The sequence below is a fragment of the Polypterus senegalus genome, chromosome 1 (genome assembly GCF_016835505.1).
Source record: "Polypterus senegalus isolate Bchr_013 chromosome 1, ASM1683550v1, whole genome shotgun sequence".
NCBI classification, from domain to species: domain Eukaryota; kingdom Metazoa; phylum Chordata; class Cladistia; order Polypteriformes; family Polypteridae; genus Polypterus; species Polypterus senegalus.
Genome location: NC_053154.1, coordinates 101,023,674 through 101,041,501, shown reverse-complemented (window position 1 = coordinate 101,041,501; position 17,828 = coordinate 101,023,674). Strand labels below are relative to the sequence as shown.

The window sequence follows — 17,828 nt, the reverse complement described above, 5'->3', positions numbered from 1 at the left end:
TGTGTGCAATGCTTCCGGCACAGCCTCTTCGATTATGAATTGGATGAAGTTGTTCTAAGAGTGTTATATTATGTTAATAAGAACTTTAAAACTGAAACAAAAACCAATGACTTCGGTCACCACCTCTATTGACTCACAATCCAATATCCGCTGTTTGGCTTGAGACATCCAAATCACGCGAGTCGCGAGATGAGATCTGGACGGGCCTCTTCGTCATTTCCGCTCTTAGTTCTGCGCACTAACGCACTTACCGGCTGCTCTACGCATTTGTGTTGTTAGAGCTGCAATGGGGAAAAAATCTCGGGCGGCTTCGGGCCGGAGGCCAATTTTGCAGCTTTCTCCTCCGGGTCCCCGTGGTCCCTCGACAGCTTGGGAGGAGAACGTAGGATCAGGATCAGAAGGTATGTAGTGTTGAAGGCCAGACTCAAGCTACGGTGTTGAATAATTTTACGCACTGGGCCTTGGCGCGTTGAATGCGGTAGGTGGGGCGTATAGCCGTGAGGCTTTGGCCGTGTGTTCTTGGGTGATATTTTTTTCGGCCAGAAGTTGTATTAGATTTCATCAGTAACTGATGAATGGTGTCGTTAAGCGCAGCGAAGTGATTTAATGCTTGAGACTTCTACTCGGATTTCTAATTGAAGATTTTTTGCACGTACCGTACGTTCATTTCTTTGTTGTCCTCATGTGGTTTTACTAGCGGCATACTGTCGTTTTTTTAAATGAAATTTTGTTTTTTGTAGCAGTTCAGTGAAAATGAAATTTCTCTCGTATTTTACCTAATAGAATGCTTTTTAAAGTGTTGAGAATCACGGCTTGTATAAACAGGGGAGGCTGAAGTTGTTTGCTTATTCATAAATACTTTTACGCAACACGCTGTATCGGAAATATTTTTTAAGGGGTCTCGCACTGAGTTGTATACTTAGACTTACTGGGTACTATAAAATAGGTTCAAAGTGAGTATGATCCATTGACGGCTATATTATTCTATATAAATGGTAAACGGGATAATGCACACTTAAGGTTACAACACGTGCCATATTCGGGTATGTAATATTTTTTCAATTGGTGAATTTTTGACCGACCTTTAACTTTTTTTTTTTTTAATAAAACGTCACATAATTCAGGGTTAAATTGCCGGTGAATTGATTGTGCAGTGTACAATGCAGTAGCCAGTCCGTTTCTTTGAAGGCTCTTTCGGACACCCCCACAGATACTTTCCTGCAAGTGGCTATCCCTGATACTCGATGAAGATGTCGATTGAATGCATCACATTGGGCCAAGATTTAATAAAAAATATATATTTTTCTGAAATACAAGTGAAAAAAAATGTATGAATTAGCGTGAACTGCTCTAATTTGGGGTGATCATAAGGCATGTAATGGTTTATTTCATGAAGTAGAAATACATAGTAAGAAAAAATGGTTGCCTTAAATATTTGAAATATTAAAAGGCATGCTTCAATTTAATTGTTTAAAGTCTGCATATTCTCGATTGTAATTGAAATTTTATTGAGGCCCACAGTGGGGGCTGCATCCGTGGTAAAGGATTAAAAATAATTTAATATTCGTAATCCCTGACCTTGAAAATAGTCTAAAACAACAATGAAGAATCGCATATCAAAATATGATCATATTTGATCCGTGACCTTTAAATAGCATAATATGATACACTACATGCCTATGTTACAGATACTCCTTTTAAGAAAGTTTAAAAAAATAGTTATCTTTGACCCCTCATATCCCATTTAAGAGGGTGAATTCCTGGGGTCAGTTGATGTGGCATGCACAATTTCAAGTCACTATTGGTTTCTGTCACAACATAGGATTAAAAATTGGCTTAAAATGAGTTTTTTTTTTTTGGGGGGGGTCTAGAGCACAGGTGGGCAAAGTCGTTCCTGGACGGCCAGAGTGGCTGTAGGTTTTTGCTTCAACTCAATTTTCATTCTGTTGCCTTGCTCGTTAAGATTTTGTACACTTTCAGCTTATTTAGTCTTAAACAGCAGTATTCTCGGCTTTTAATTACTCCTTATTAGCATTAAGGTGCAAATGACAAAAGAAACCAGTCTTTCTCCATTTAGCTTGTTTATATTTACACCTGTGTGTGTATGTATTGTGAACTATTTAGTTTAATTTAATACATGGAAGGAAAGCGAAGAGAAAAAAAGTGAAGGACTGAGAATTACACATTTGTCTAGAACTCCGATCATTTGGATTATATCCTTAGAAATGAAAAATCTAGCATATGAGAATGACCTAACATGGCAGAGTTAAAGCACTAACAAGCCATGAAATTACATTATTGGCAAGGATAGTTTTCTAATTAAGCACTTGGGTTGGAACCAAACATGCAGCCACTTAGGCTCTCCGGGACAGATATTGCCTAACCCTGTTTTATGATGACTGAATAAAATACATTTGAAAATGCATGGCTAGATCATTTTTTCACTATATCATAATAAATGGTTTCAAAAAAGTATGCACTGCTCCAGTACAGTATTCTGTTGTGCTGCTACTCCTGACGTCCGTGTTCATTCTCATTTATTTCTGTCAAATTTAGACTTGTCAACTAAATTAACGTACATATATTTTGACATACAGGAGAGTGTTATTTTTTTCCCCCAGATAGAGATCCTACATCCTTCACACAGCCATTGATATGGCAGGTTATCACTGCTCTGTTGTGTGGAATGGGATACATTCAAGTACTGTCTTGTTCTTAATACATCTTTTGCTTTTATTATCATTGATTACAACTTGCAGAATTTCAGTAAGTTAGAGTGCATTTAAATTTAAAAACATGTATGAATGATAAAAGTAGGCTACCTTTGTCTATTAGATCATGGCATATAGTTAAAGATTTGAATGGTTTGTAGATGTCTTTTTTTTCTTAAAATAAATTACACATTTAAATTGCAAATACAGTAACTGATTACTTATCATTTTACCTTTAAAAATAATGTAGTGACAAAATTATGATTGTCCTATTCCAAGTCTAGTGTCTAACAAGTGCTTGCAAATTAACTATCTTCAGGATTGCTATCGAAAATGACAAGCAGTTTGACGTGGACAGCTATTGTTTTGTAAATGATAAAATATGTATGCTTAAATGGCTGTTTTGGATTTATCATTCAGGTGGTTGTAAATATGTTGTAAGGTGTTTTGTTGAGATTCTTGCAGACATGAATGGTAAATCCTGTTGTGGGATTGACTTTCTATTTGCCTGAATTAGAAGTTCTCCAACACATTAACAACAGGTTTAGATGACATAATCTAGTTGGCTTTTTTCAATGACTGTACATGTGTATTTTTCTTCTTTCAGCTGCATCCATTAGGGGTTGCAACAGCAGATCATCTTTTTCCATATCTTTGTCATCTGCATCTGGAAAAAGTTAATCTGTTTTTTGAACTTCTGAGGCAAATAGGCAACTATTAAAATGATGCTGTCCATATCTTGATCCAAATGTGTTTGCACATTTCTGTACTTGTTCACTTAGACTCATCAGTTAATTGTCAGTCAACCTAATTTAATGTCTTAAGATGAGAAAGAAAACTGTAAGGTTGCTTTTTAGAACAATGGTGTGGTGGTGCTGTGATGATGCCTCTGTTGTAACTGTTTGCTATCCATTTTTTCTGACACCTTTTTGGGTCTGGGTTAAGGGGGCAGTATCTTCAACAACTCCTCTGAGAGGATACTGAGACATTTCCAAGCCATTCAATAGATATGCCTCAAGGTCTCCTTCTAGTTGAATGTATCCAAAACACCTCCCTAGGTAGGTGTTCAGAATGCATCCTCATCAGATGCCTGAACCACCTCAACTGGCTCCTTTTGTTGTGAAGAAGCATTGGCTTTACTTTGAGTTCCACCTAAATGTCTGTGCTTGTCACTCAGTCTTTAAGGTCCAGACACCCTGTGAAGGAAACTAATTTCTGCCGCTAGCATTCATGATTTAATTCTTTGATTCACTGCCCACAGCACATGACCATAGGTTAGGACAGGAACGTGGATCATTTGGTAAATTGAGTGCTTCACCTTTTGACTTTGCTCTCTTTCACTATGACTGCAGAAGTTGCTCCAGTAGGCCTGTCAATCTCCTGCTTTCTTCTTCTCTCACTCATAAACAATATTGTGAGACACTTAAACTCCTGTGCTTGAGGTAGCAGCTCATTCTCAACCTGGATAGGGCACTGCACCCTTTTCTAACTGAGAACCATGATGTTGCTTTTGGAGGTGCTGATCCTTATCCCAGCCGCTTTCCAGCCAACTGAAGACCACCTCAGTGCTTGTGTAAGGTCACAGCCAAATGAAGCCACTAGGACCACATCATTCACAAAAATCTGATCCTGATGCCACTGGACTGTACACACTCCACTTCTTAGCCTTGCTTAAATATTCTATCCATAAAAAAAAAGTAGACCGGATTGGTAGCAAAATGCCACACTGGCGGAGCCCACACGTACTTGGAACAGGTCTGACTTACTGTTGGCAATGCAAACCAAGCTCTTGATGTGAATTATTCGATTCTTGTACAACCGGAACAGTAGGTTTGGTATCCCATACTTCTGAAGCACCTCAATAGGACATCCCGAGGGATGCGGTCATATGCCCTTTACAAGTCCAGAAGTCGCATGTTGACTGGTTGGGAATGCTCCCGTGTACCTCTCAAGATCCTTGTGAGGATAAAAGGCTTGTCCAGTGTTTAATGACCAGGATGAAATCTGCATTGTCCCACCTGAATCCAAGGCTTGGCCAACAGCTGGATCCTAGCATAGGCCTTCCCTGGGAGGTTGAATAGTGGGACTACCAGAAAGTTGGAACATATTCTCCAGTCCCCATTCTTAAAAATGGGGACCACCATTTACTAATTTAGAGGCACTGTCCCCATCCACCCTGCAATGTTAATGAGATGTCTCAGCCAAGACAGCATCATCATCTGGATCCTTTAACCCTTAAACCGCCGGAACCAGCTATAGTAAGTTCCCAATGCAATTTGCCAGTGTGCCGGTGCCAAGTATATTCATTGAATGCTGCAACCCGCTATAGTTGTTTCTCAGTGCAGTGTGCCAGCATGCAGGGGCCAAACATATTTGGTGACTTACATTCATTGTACGCCACAACTGGCTATAGTTGCTTCCCAGAACAATTTGCCAGCACGCTTACCTCTGTGTGCTTGCGTGTAGCCAGTTCAAGTGCAGTTGGCTTGGTGATTTACTGAATTTCATCAATGGCGTCAGTTGCACCCTGTACATATAATAGATTGTTGCAGTAATTTGTTTTTTTAATAGTTTTTACAGTTCATTGGCAGTGTGCAATGATCTGTGTTGCAGTAAGTGTGATGTCCTTTGCATGAAAAAAATGTGTTAAATTAAAATGTCACATTTTATTTGTGAATTGTGACATTTACTTAAAGTGCAGCAAAATGTATTTGGCATCCAGGATTGCTTTAACCCCCAAATAAGTGGGAGATTAGGGGTTAAGAATGAGGAGCCTTGCCACCAAGGAGTTTTGTAATTGCTTCAGCAACCTCAGCTGTAGCGGTGGGCAAGTCCTTTGAGTCCATCTGACTCTGATTTGTCAAAGGAAGGCATGTTGGTTGGATTTAGGAGGTCCTTATAGTGCTCCTGCCAGCGTCTCACTATATTCCAAGGTGAAATCCACAGCACTCCATCACTGCTGTAAACTGCATGGGCAAAGTACTGCTTCTCACTTCTGTGTTGCCTGGCAGGTTGCCAGAATCTCTTTGACGCATACTGAAAGTCAATTTCCATAGTTTTACCAAACTTCTCCTTCCGTGAATTTTTGCTTCCACAACTGTCTGGTAATTATCAAATTACTTTTTTATGGCCCTTTTTCACAAAGCATACTATCACAAGGTTCTTTACAGAGGGCTGTTATACACTATCCAAAGCACCAAAACTGTAAACTGCCGTACAGTCATGCATTGTCTTACAGTCCCATTTAGGACCAGCTATTTGGCCATTATGTCAAATTTCCCTGTAGATCTTTGCATAGATTATTGCACTTGAAGGCTCTGTGTATCTTCTGTGGGGTACCTTTTAAACTGTGGATATGGAGTAGCACAAACCGATCTTCAAGTCTGTGTCTGAACACTGGGTCCGTGAAAGGTAGTGTTTCACAACCATTGGGTTGTGCTGCTGGAGGGTATCGGGTTGCCTTCATTGGTTTCCAAGTAGGTTGCAGTGCATCACTAAAGAGATCAGCAGCAATACATGATATGTTTACCCATTTTCAGTGAGCCAGTGTCACCAAGGGGGAAGTTTGCAGTTGCTGCTAGTGGGTCATCAATGAATTTTAAAAATGCAAAACTATGTGCAGGACCATAAAACCTGAGAAAAACTGTTGTAAGGAAGGCGGTGTAGGCCGAATGCATAAGAATTAACCATGTGGAGCAGCAGTGGATCTAAACAAACCTTAAAGGAATCCTACAACATGCAGAAAAAATGTGAGGCTGTGAAAGAATAGTAGTAATTAAATTAAATATATATATATATATATATATATATATATATATATATATATATATATATATATATATATATATATATATATATATATATATATATATATATATATATATATATATATATATATATATATATATATATGAATGAATGTGTATGGCCTAAAAAGCTGTATTGAAGGCTAACAGTCAACAATGAAACAAGTCCCAATCCAACTGGACATATTCAGCTTGAAGTAGATATGGGCATGTGTAACAAATATAGTTACTTATGATTGGACAAAGAGATTGGAGATAATTCATTCATGGCATTATCTTTTCTGAGGAACAATGCACGTTTATTGTTAGTTTTTTTTTCCTCTCTATTAGTGTGTGGATTTTATATAAACAGTTTATCTCAGGAATTCATCAGCATTCATGTTCAAAGTTCTATGTGTTTTGTACAGTAGCTGTACCTGTGGCAAGTACCTTGTTTTCCATGACTTCCAGTTAACTGTTACCTTCTAAGCTCTTTATATCAGATGTAGGGTATACTTGATGGCATCAATCTGACCAGGATACTTTGTTCCACTTTATTCAAGTTGTCATATTTGTTTGTTTTTTTGTTTTTTTAGATGATCAAGAAGGCAGTGGTGATGCATCAGCTGCACCTTCATACATCTCCAAGGAGATAGAAGTTGAACCAGTGGCACCAGCAGTGAAAGCTACAGGTATATACAAAACAAAAAATATTCCACCTTTCCTATTTCTCAGAATATTTTTGGGATTTTAAATGTATTTCATTGTCTTTTTTTCTTTTTCTTCTCCATCCCCTTTAAGTAGAAGAAATGCTAGCAAATGGGGTAATTTTTGTCAGTTTTAAACCAAATCATATCTAATGCATACAGTATATACTTCAGGCTTGACTTTGGCATGGGAATCCCAGTAACCCATCAATCTAAACATCCTTCATTGCCAGTTTTATGCCATTGTAGAATTGGTAGAGGAGTAAAACAATTTGTGCATGCTTTGAGATTATATCAGTTTGAATCAATTTGTCCGCTGAGTATGTTGAGTTTATTCTCTTTTAATATAGCACCTTACATGGAAGGGATAGAGTAAGAAAACATTCACTTTTGTTTTTGAATTGCTTTGTTCATTGCTACAGTTGTCTGTCTCCTAATCTATTTTCAGTGTATACAGTTCAGGGTCATTGGTAGTCAATGTCTATATCCTGGCTGCACTCGGTGCAAACAGAATCCAACATTGGAGGGGGCCTCAACCTCACACACATCACACTACCCATCATTTTAAAATTGTATGTGGTTAGTTAGTGTTTCTGCACTTTTATATTGGAGTGACATTAGTTCAAATTTTTTGAAGGACATGGCAGTCTGTCCATTCGTACAGCAGGCAGTTTGTTAATGGAAGTACATAGTTTCAGAGTCACTGAGACTACTAAAACAGTATTTTTAATCCCTGAAAACAAATAGGCAAAGAGTAAATTTATGTCATTTGGTTTTATAACCCAGTTATTTTTATTAGTTTGTTAATATAACTAAAATTTGACATAAATGCACAAGACACTTACTTCAGTGGAACAGAAGCAAATGCAGTGCTGTTTCTAGTAATTTCTTCAGGTCCAATTCAATTTGTATGAGTGAATTTCAGATTACCGTAGCCCATACAGTAGGTTTTAATAGCACATATGTTTTTTTTCCTCTTGGGTAAGATTATTATTTATATAACAAAATACAATTAAGTATTTGTTCCTTTTATATAGTAGGCCTTTCTTTGCTTGGAGCATATGCTGAAAGCGATGAGGAGGAGGGTGCTGAAATCCAGCCTGAAAAGCCTAAGCACAACCAATCTGGTGATATTGACAGCACACTTGCCAGTTTCTTAGCTGTGAGTATGTTTTTAGGCACTGAGTCTCCAGTGATGGGATAGCCTTTTATCTTGTTTGCTTGTTTTTTTTTGTTTGTTACAGTCCCTATATATATATATATATATATATATATATATATATATATATATATATATATATATATATATATATATATATATATATATATATATATATATATATATATATATATATATAAAATATGCATTTATGGAAAGAGGAAGCCTTAAACTAGTATGAGTCAAATTAAATAAAGTTTCACATTATTTTCACTTGCAAGCCTGCAAAAACAAATATGTATTTTCACTCTTCCTTAGTCATACTGAAATTCTAGTATAGGAAGGGAATTAGAATGGATTTTGTAAGAGATTGTAGCTTGAAATTCTCTGTACAGCTTAATATTAGGCATGGTGCTCTTCTGGTAGAATACTAAGAAAAAAACTAAAGCTGTTTAATTTTAGTGTGTCATAGTTAGTCTTAAAGGTATGCTTCAAAAAAGACTCCATTTTCATCCTAAAATTTAAAAGCAGTATATTTTTTTTGTTGAACACTTTATTAATTTCTTAACTCTACACATTTTCACTAAAGAACTGTATTCAGTACAGCCTTTGAAAAATAATGCAAGTACTGATGGTAGGGTATTTGATTATGTGAGAAATATGTGAAACTAATTATCAGAAACTGAGAGGAATACCACTAAGATTTAAAGTCCTATCTAAGGATTTTTTTTTTATTTTTAGCAATAAGAGAATGATGAAGGGGGCAGTGGTGAATATTATGTAGAAAGTGTTTAATTTTTAGTTTTGTGAAGATTTGTGAAGTCTGAAACCTCCCAATAGCTGTAGGAATTATTAATGACTCGATAAACTGGAGATTACAGAAAATTAGTGCTATTAAATTTGGAAAGGCTAAAGTGAAGTAGAAATTACCAGATTTGGGTGACTATTGCATCAGAGAGCTCAGTAAAGCTTGTGATTAGATAAACAAATTAAGTGTGTACATATTTTTTATTTAATTATTGCATTCTAGGTAAATTATTAAACTGGAAGTGAGTAAACATCCTATTGTTAGAAAATTAAACTTAACTCCCGTGAGTTTAACTGCTTTTTGACAAGCTTTTCAAATTGTTTCCTACACTACAGAACACTCAAAACATAGTAGCAAACACATTGTAATAGTCAGTTCTGTTTGAATTGTATATATTTACCATACATCATTTTTTGTTTGTACATTGTTTTAAGTTGCTTGGTTAATTAATGAAGCAGCCTGTACATTATTTGATTCACAATCTGATCAGCAGTGACCGCACTAATCAAAACTAGTCCACTCTTGTAAATAAAAGTATGTATATTCTCAATATTTCTGTCTTCCTTTAACAAATAGGAGATTGATGCAATTACAACACAGCCTGCCCAGCCACCAGGTGAGCCTGCGACAGCTTCGTGGGCTCCTCCTCCCACACCACCTCGTCCGGAGCCAAAAGACCAGCAGCATCCACCTAACCACGCAACTTTTCAGAATGGAGAGGTGTCTGCTGTGGCTGGAATTGAGTTTCAGTATGATACCCAATATTCTTTGGCAGGCGGTGAGTTTAAAATGTCCTAAATATGTAGACCAAACAACTGTTCACACTTTCCTCCTTTTCTCTCTCTTCAAATAGCTATTTGACTGTGTGCAAAAAAATCTTAAGTTGACTAGGGGGAACTTGCAGAAACATACAGTTGCTTATGTGTTTGAACTTTGAAAGCGCATAGGTTGAAGAATTTATTCGTAGTTAAGAAATTGCACCAAATCCATTTGCTGGATACGTTCAGATAACAGGAAATGTCTTACTGTAGTGTATCTTGTTAGCAGTTAAACAAAAAAAAAATACCATCAGATTGCTTCAGCATTGAGTAAAATTGACAAATTACAAAATGAATGTAAAAATTAGAAAAGAAAATGTAAACACTAATCCACATTCAGCCCTATTACATCTTTACAAATGAAAGATTTTTTATGAGAATTTTTTTTGGCTTCTGCACTTGATGAACAAATTTATTATATCTATTTATCTATGCATCTGTTGGTTCTCAGCACTCTGTCATCCAAATCCCACTTTTTCAGTCATTGAAGCCTGATAAATAATGGATAATTGTATTTTAAGAAGAGAAACTAAATCTTTGAAAAGTTTGTTAGCATTGATCTTGCAATTTAATACAAATCTAATTTTTTCATTGTGACATGTCTTGCAATAGATGGTGTGATGCTTTGTGTTGAACTACACACTTACCACAAATTTTGTTATGCATTCTCAGTTGGTATCGAAATGGGTGACTGGCAGGAGGTATGGGATGAGAACACTGGCTGTCACTATTACTGGAATACACAAACCAATGAAGTGACCTGGCAGCTTCCACAAGATCTGGCTAACCAAGTCCAGGGCATTCAACAGTATCACAACAGGTGTGTTTTTTTATTTATTTAGATGGTTTTGTATTTTTGGGTGTGTCTTTTTTTCTTGATTATTAAAACTGCAAACTTTTGTTAGTAAGAATGTTACCTTTTCCAGAGTAATGGTCTCTACCCCCTTTATACCAGTAAAAAGATTAATAAATTGCAAGCGCTCTCCATCTGCTCAGAATGAAAATGCCTGAAATGTTTGAACTTCCCTCCTCACCTGTCTCTGCACTCTCTACTTTTCAGATCTGTTTGTACTCTTGTTATTGTACATGTTTGGATTTAACAAAAAATGTACAAATGATACATTTAACTGAACTGAACTGAATCAGTGCATTTTTTCATCACTTTATTCAGACTCTGTTTGCTGTGAAATCTGTTGAGCCACTCCAGGCAAACTTGAGATACTTTTTCTACTAAATGATATTCTAAAGTGCTGTTACACATGTAATTTATGTACTATTTTAATGTTGAGTTACTAGAAAATTTACTGTTTTGAAAGATGGAGCTTTTTTAAAGTCTCAACACACCTGAATGACATGTCTTGTGTACACTTATTGTTTGTTTTGTCATTTCTCAAGTTATGGTTTGATCCAAACATGCTTAATATGAGTATATGGTTTTTTTTTTCCCTTCATTTTAATAGCTCTTTGGCTACTGTTAATGGCACTGGAGCCCACAGTAATGGCCTTTACCAAGAACAGAATGCCGTGGGGGTGGCCAGTGCACAGACTACCAAGAGAGAGAGTAAAAAACAGGTATGTTCCTCAGAAATTCTAGTACAGTATGTCAGACATTGGAGCAGTATGGGTCCACTGTTTCAGTAGTAGATTCATGTAGAGAATCATTTGTGACGTTTTATGATGGAAACTTAACCATTTTTTTTCTGTTTTTAGATTGTAAATTACATCTTTGTCTTTACTTATTAACTCCATGTCACTCAGTTTTAATTGATGTCTGAATGAAGGTTGCTTCCGTCGATAATGCATTTATTCCTCCTCACTCTTGCTTGAGTTCATTTTCAGTATTTTATAAACTGGTTTTGAACATCTAGAAATGCTATATCATAGTGTTAGTACAATGTTGACTTATTCACAACACCCCTTTAAAGTTAAGTTGTTGAGCTTTGTAACCACAAGCAAAATTGCTTACTCTAATAAATTTACAATACACAAAACCACTGCAACTTTCTAAATATTTTTGAACTGTTTTGTCAGCCTACACAGGAACAGAAATAGATTGTTGAATTTGGAGCAATTCAGTTTGTTGTAGGTGTTGCACTGATTGTAGGTCATCAAATGTAAAGCAATGTTTGGTGTTTCACCTAGCCTTCCATCCCACCCCTTTTGCCTGCAAGTTAAAGAAATTATTCATTTAACCTCATTTTTTTGTTGTAATGCCAGAAATTTTTCACAAGTCACAAAGCATACTTGAAAGTGGAAGCAGATGTATTTTTTTTTTAATTCAAATCTGGTTTATGCTGTGTGTTATGAACCTTTTGTCTGTCTGTTTACATATTTACATGTAACAGTTACATACCTGATAGTACTATGCCTTGACAGACCAATTTGGCTTATTACACTTGCTTAAAATTAACTAGTGGATGCTGACTTGGTGCAAAGCGCAAGAGTGTGATCGTGGTGGGTATCTGTAGCTCCCTTGATAATCTGTATCAGATTAAGCAAACTGGCATTAGTCATCATCTGTGGATTTTAAAAGTTAACCTTAATTGGCTTTTGCATTAACTAAATTTGTTGGATTTTTAGTCTCGCCTTGCCCACCTATATTTTTTTTTTAGATTAATCTATTGACATTCTGAGAAAAATGGATTCATGGGCAGTAAAGAGATTTTTGGTGCAGATACAGTAGGTGGAGCCAAGTCTAAAAACTCAGATTCAGTTTTTGTGCCACTCGGTCTTTGGCTATCTTTCCACAGTCTCATTATACAATTATATTTATTTTGTGGCTATTATACCTTCTTTGGTTGGCTTTGTTTATCTGTGTTGTACGAGTTTTTTCCCCCCTTTGTTTTCAAAGCATGGAAAGCTGTATGAAAGGGCAGTTCTGTATATTCATTAGTTTCTGCTAGTGAGTTATACACTGCTGTTTTCTTGAGTTTATATGTCCATATGTTGGGGATTCTATGGCCTGTGATGAAATGCCATCACAACTAGGGTTGCTTTCTGTCTTGTGTCCACTCATACTACTTTTTTTTTTTTTATTGTCAATAGAGCCTCTCTTGATTGCTTCATTCATATTAAGACATGCTGATGGTAATATGATTGCCGTTTGTTGACATAACTTGTGGCTTCTTTTGCACACTAGATGAAACTGTGGATTTCCTGAAGATGTTTGGAATTTATTAAGTTATTGAGTTTCTCCAGGATAACTTGGTGTGGAGGAGGAGTCATTCCTTACTGAGGTGTCAGTTTAAGGCAGGTAGACTTTGAACCAGGCCAATTTCAAGTTACTATTTTATAACATTAGAACACTTTTTTTATGAGAACAAACCATTTGGCCCAACCAGCTTATCCTTCCTGTTTGCCTAATTTATCCTAATGCGCTTGTCTATAGGATATGGAAATATAATCCGAATATATGCAGAGTAATCTATGTAAATGCAGAGAAAACATGCACACTGCACATACTGTGACTGGGCACTTATTTTAATTCAGTTTTTTGAAACTCTAATGAATTATTGTTGCTACTGCAACACCATGCCAGCCCTACAGTTATGTAAAATGGAAAATTTTCTGTTGTGGTTTTGCTCTGCCATTAACCATTACTATTGGTACATCTACCTTGAAATGACCTTAAACTCGTATCCCATTTTTGCAACAATGTCTTTAGAAGACAAGATTTTATTGAGGGTAATTAGACTAATTGTCCTTATTTTTAATTAAGTCAAGGCCATAAAACTATTGCATGTCTAATTATTTATAATTACATTTTACACAATATTTGCATTTTATAATGTAAACTGGATAGTTTTATTTAGCAGCTTTCAGAGTTAATAATAATAATACATTTTATTTATATAGCCCCTTGAGTTCTTGTGTTTTTGTATGTGGGGGAAGGTTTAATGCAACTACAGAGTTAACTTTGCAAGGCTTCTACCATTCATGATAGTGATGAGTGTTGTAGCCTTTTAAATTGAACAAAGCAGATTTCTATAGATGTCATTATTGTCACATGTACTGTGAAATTCATACTAGTGTGCGCTAATCAACATGTAAGACATCTCCATTCTCCAGCATCATGATTAGAGAGTATAGTTATCCTATAGCAAAGTTCCTTACCTTGGGTGGTGGAGACTAAGAACATATGTCATCTCTTAGCAGCATACCAAATAGCAGACTAATGTTTCAAACAATGAAAAGATGTATTTTTATCAGGCTTTTAAATCTGTGTTACACGCTTCATTGCTGAGGACTGAGCGGCTGGACCAGGCCAAGGGGGACACCCACGTAACGCCTGGCTGTGGCAGATAGATGGTCATTTCTCGACAGTGGGCATGGACCGTGTTTCTCCCTGGGCAGGTGTCACCCAGGATGCTGAGCTGTTTTGTTTTGTGGTGGGTGCAGCAACACTGTGTATCATTGCGTGCTCCCCAGCCTAACCTGACTTGATTTAAGCCTACTTGTACTAATATTAAAAGCACATTACTTAAAAGGCCTAAACATTTGCTTAATCAGTATGCGATTTAGGTATTTTTGACACATGTAACACTATTAATATAAAGTCTCTTTCACTGCGTGTGTACACCCCTTCCCATTATTGCTCTCCCTATATACTTCCTTGTGGATGGAAAAGTATTGTCAGGCTGCAGAGGTCAGATGACCATATACGAAATTAAAAAATTACTTGTAAGATTTACGGTCAATTGTGCTGTCATTTCCCATGCAGCTTTCTGTTGTTTGTAGCATTCATGGACATTGCATCATGTGTTTCTATTTTGCAGCTTTATTTTATACTAGCAAAATACCAGCGCTTCGCAGCGGAGAAGTAGTGTGTTAAAGAAGCAATGAAAAAGAAAAGGAAACATTTTGAAAATAACGTAGCATGATTGTCAATGTAATTGTTTTGTCACTGTTGTGAGTGATGAGTGTTGTTGTCACATATATATATACATATATATATATACACACACACTGTGTGTGTGTGTGTATATATATATATACACACACACTGTGTGTGTGTGTGTGTGTATATATATATATATATATATATATATACATATATATATATATATATATATATATATATATATATATATATATATATATATATATATATATATATATATATATATATATATATATATATATATATATATATATATATATATATATATATATATATATATCACACACAGCTATTTCGTATCAGTGCAATACGCTGCTTGTTAAAATGGATAACTCCTGCTCTTACGTGCAAGTCTGCGTGGATATTATGAACTATCGTATTTGTTCAAGTTCTATTTAAATTTTAAATAGAAGGAATTTTTATTTAGTCGACAGAAATATCTTTGGTAGGAATGGTAAAAACAGACAGGAATATTATTCCTGAATAAATCAACTCAAACCTTAAACAACTTATAATATTTTGCTCTCCATAAAAATATATCCTGTCTAAATTATACAAGTTAGAAATAAAGTAAACGTTAAAAGAACAAACATTCAAATTTCTTTACTCTTATGTAATTTTATATAAAAATAAACTTAGATTTTAAATATCCCAAAAGATTTTGCTCTCCATAAAAATATATCCTGTCAAAATTATACAAATTCAAATATGAACATGCTGCATAACAAAACCTGGAAATATAAATAAAATGTGTTCCTTTCAGCAATAACAAATCAAATCATTCAGTTGTCTTTGCTCATATGTCATTTTAGAGCTGGACGCCTGGCATCTTTTTTTGGCAACAAATTCGTTTGTTTGGTGTGAGGTTCTGTGTTGTGGAGATTCTCAGGATGGATTGCAGGTGCTCATCAGTGAGGCGACTCCTGTGTGCTGTTTTGTTAGTCTTTATCACTGAGAAGAGCTTCTCACACAGATATGTGCTACCAAACATGCACAAGGTTCGAGCCGCATGTAGACGGACTTTTTTTGTTCTTCAAAGTCACCAAAGCGCCGTGCAAACTCAGTGTGCTCAGTTTATCAGCAAAGTGCGATTTGGGAACACCGTAGTGACGACTTGGTTTAACATTACTTGGCAACAGGGAAAGTGGGGCAAGGTGCACTGGTGCATTTGTGTCTCCCATAAAAGCAGCTTCACTTGAAATCACTTTGTGATTGTGCACGGGTAAAAACGTCCGCTGAAGTGTCAGATTCTTATTTAATTATTCTGCTTTCTGTATCTTCTGCATTGCATTCAGGTTACCCTGATGTTTTGTCTCATAGTGCCGCCTTAGATTAAATTCTGTAATTACAGCCACATTAGCTCCACAAATGAGACACACGGGTTCAGTAAACATATACTCAGCCTCCCATCGGTTTTAAAGGCTCTATTTTCAGAATCAACTTTTCTCTTCAGCATCGTGTGAGCTAGCTTCGCAATAACTTGCAGCATCATAAGGTAGACTTGATTAACGCGGTAAGTGTTCGGCAAGGCAGCTGAAGCGCTGCATTATGGGATCTGTAGTTTATTGTGTTACCAGCGCTTCATATACCTGGGCCATTAATAACAATAATACAGTATATAAAATGATCTCGGCGGATATAATTACACGCCGGGCGGATGTGGCCCGTGGCCCTTGAGTTTGACAAATATGGACTAAATAGAACTTGAAAAGATATATTTTTCAAATGTGATCGCAATTCAGATAGAGTTGACGCGACTACAGCCTGCATGCCTCAATAAGTCATCCTCCCTCGCTCTTACTTTTTACCGCTCATCTAATGAATACACTGAGTATGGCTTTACCAAAACAATCATTGATGGCGAATAAAGTATCCATTATTCGAGTATGTAGATCGGGATATATATATACATATATATATACCCGCGTATCTCAGCGGAGAAGTAGTGTGTTAAAAAAGCTAGAAAAAGAAAAGGGAACATTTTAAAAATAACGTAACATGACTGTCAATATACAGTATTTGTTTTGTGAGTGTTACTGAGTGTTGCTGTCATCAAGGATTTGATTATCATTATTTCTTTCAATCAGGTTCGTATTTGTAGGATGTGTTGTGTTCAAGTTACATTCCGTGTTTGTCAATCGCTGTAAAGATGACAGGTTTCTTTCATCGATTCGTTTCTTACTGCATCAATAAACAGCTCGCTTCTTCTTTATCTGAGACCTGACACACTGCATGCACGGGTTTTTTACACTGTCTTCCTTTAGCGGGACATTGACTTTTTCCACCGTGTGCTTTGTTTCCGCAGTAGCTAGATTTATGAATATGCTTATCAGACGCTTCATATTTTTTGCTGCCTTTTCAATTGTGTAATTCAGTTTTGTTCAGCTCTTTGGAACTGTTGCTTTTATCTGTGCACTGCGCCAGTTCACGGAGCCGCTCGGTGTACATGCATCGAAGGTTCCCAGCTGTGCTGGTGCCATCTCGCTATGTCCATGGCTGTATTTAATGTTACCTTAGTCCTGGCACTTAAAACTTTCTCTCGCAGTTTCGCTGAGTTTGTGTCAAACACCACCCTGACCATCTCATCTTCCTCTCCATAAGCACAGTCCTTTACCCGTGGCAGTTTGCTATTGGATTGCCGCTGACGGACGGCCTTATATGGGCAGGCACTAAATTACAAACGCCAGCGGCAGCCTGTCTATGAACTTAATTTAAAGTGTAGGTTTACATCGTGCTTTGTTTCCGAAGTAGCAGAACTCATGAACATGGTTGTATATGTCACTCGCTCGCTTATTGTTTCGCTGCCTTCTCAATTATATAATGCATGTTTTCTTTAGCGCTTTTTGGAGGTCTTCCTGGTTTTCTATGTACTGCGTGATTACGTAGGAGGCGTGATGATGTCACACGAAACTCCGCCCCACGGCGTTCAAGCTCATCTCC

General features: G+C 36.6%; 1 protein-coding gene across 1 annotated transcript in view; it reads left to right on the top strand.

Moving 5' to 3' along the window:
- Positions 1-215: 215 nt before the first annotated feature.
- Positions 216-17,828, top strand: part of LOC120530075 (formin-binding protein 4-like) — a 25,219-nt gene continuing 7,606 nt past the window's right edge. Inside the window, exons 1-6 of the mRNA XM_039754222.1 lie at positions 216-401; positions 7,093-7,188; positions 8,241-8,365; positions 9,747-9,948; positions 10,661-10,808; positions 11,449-11,560. Of these exons, the coding sequence (XP_039610156.1) occupies positions 287-401; positions 7,093-7,188; positions 8,241-8,365; positions 9,747-9,948; positions 10,661-10,808; positions 11,449-11,560 (798 nt within the window). The 5' untranslated portion in view covers positions 216-286. The remainder of the gene's footprint in view (positions 402-7,092; positions 7,189-8,240; positions 8,366-9,746; positions 9,949-10,660; positions 10,809-11,448; positions 11,561-17,828) is intronic.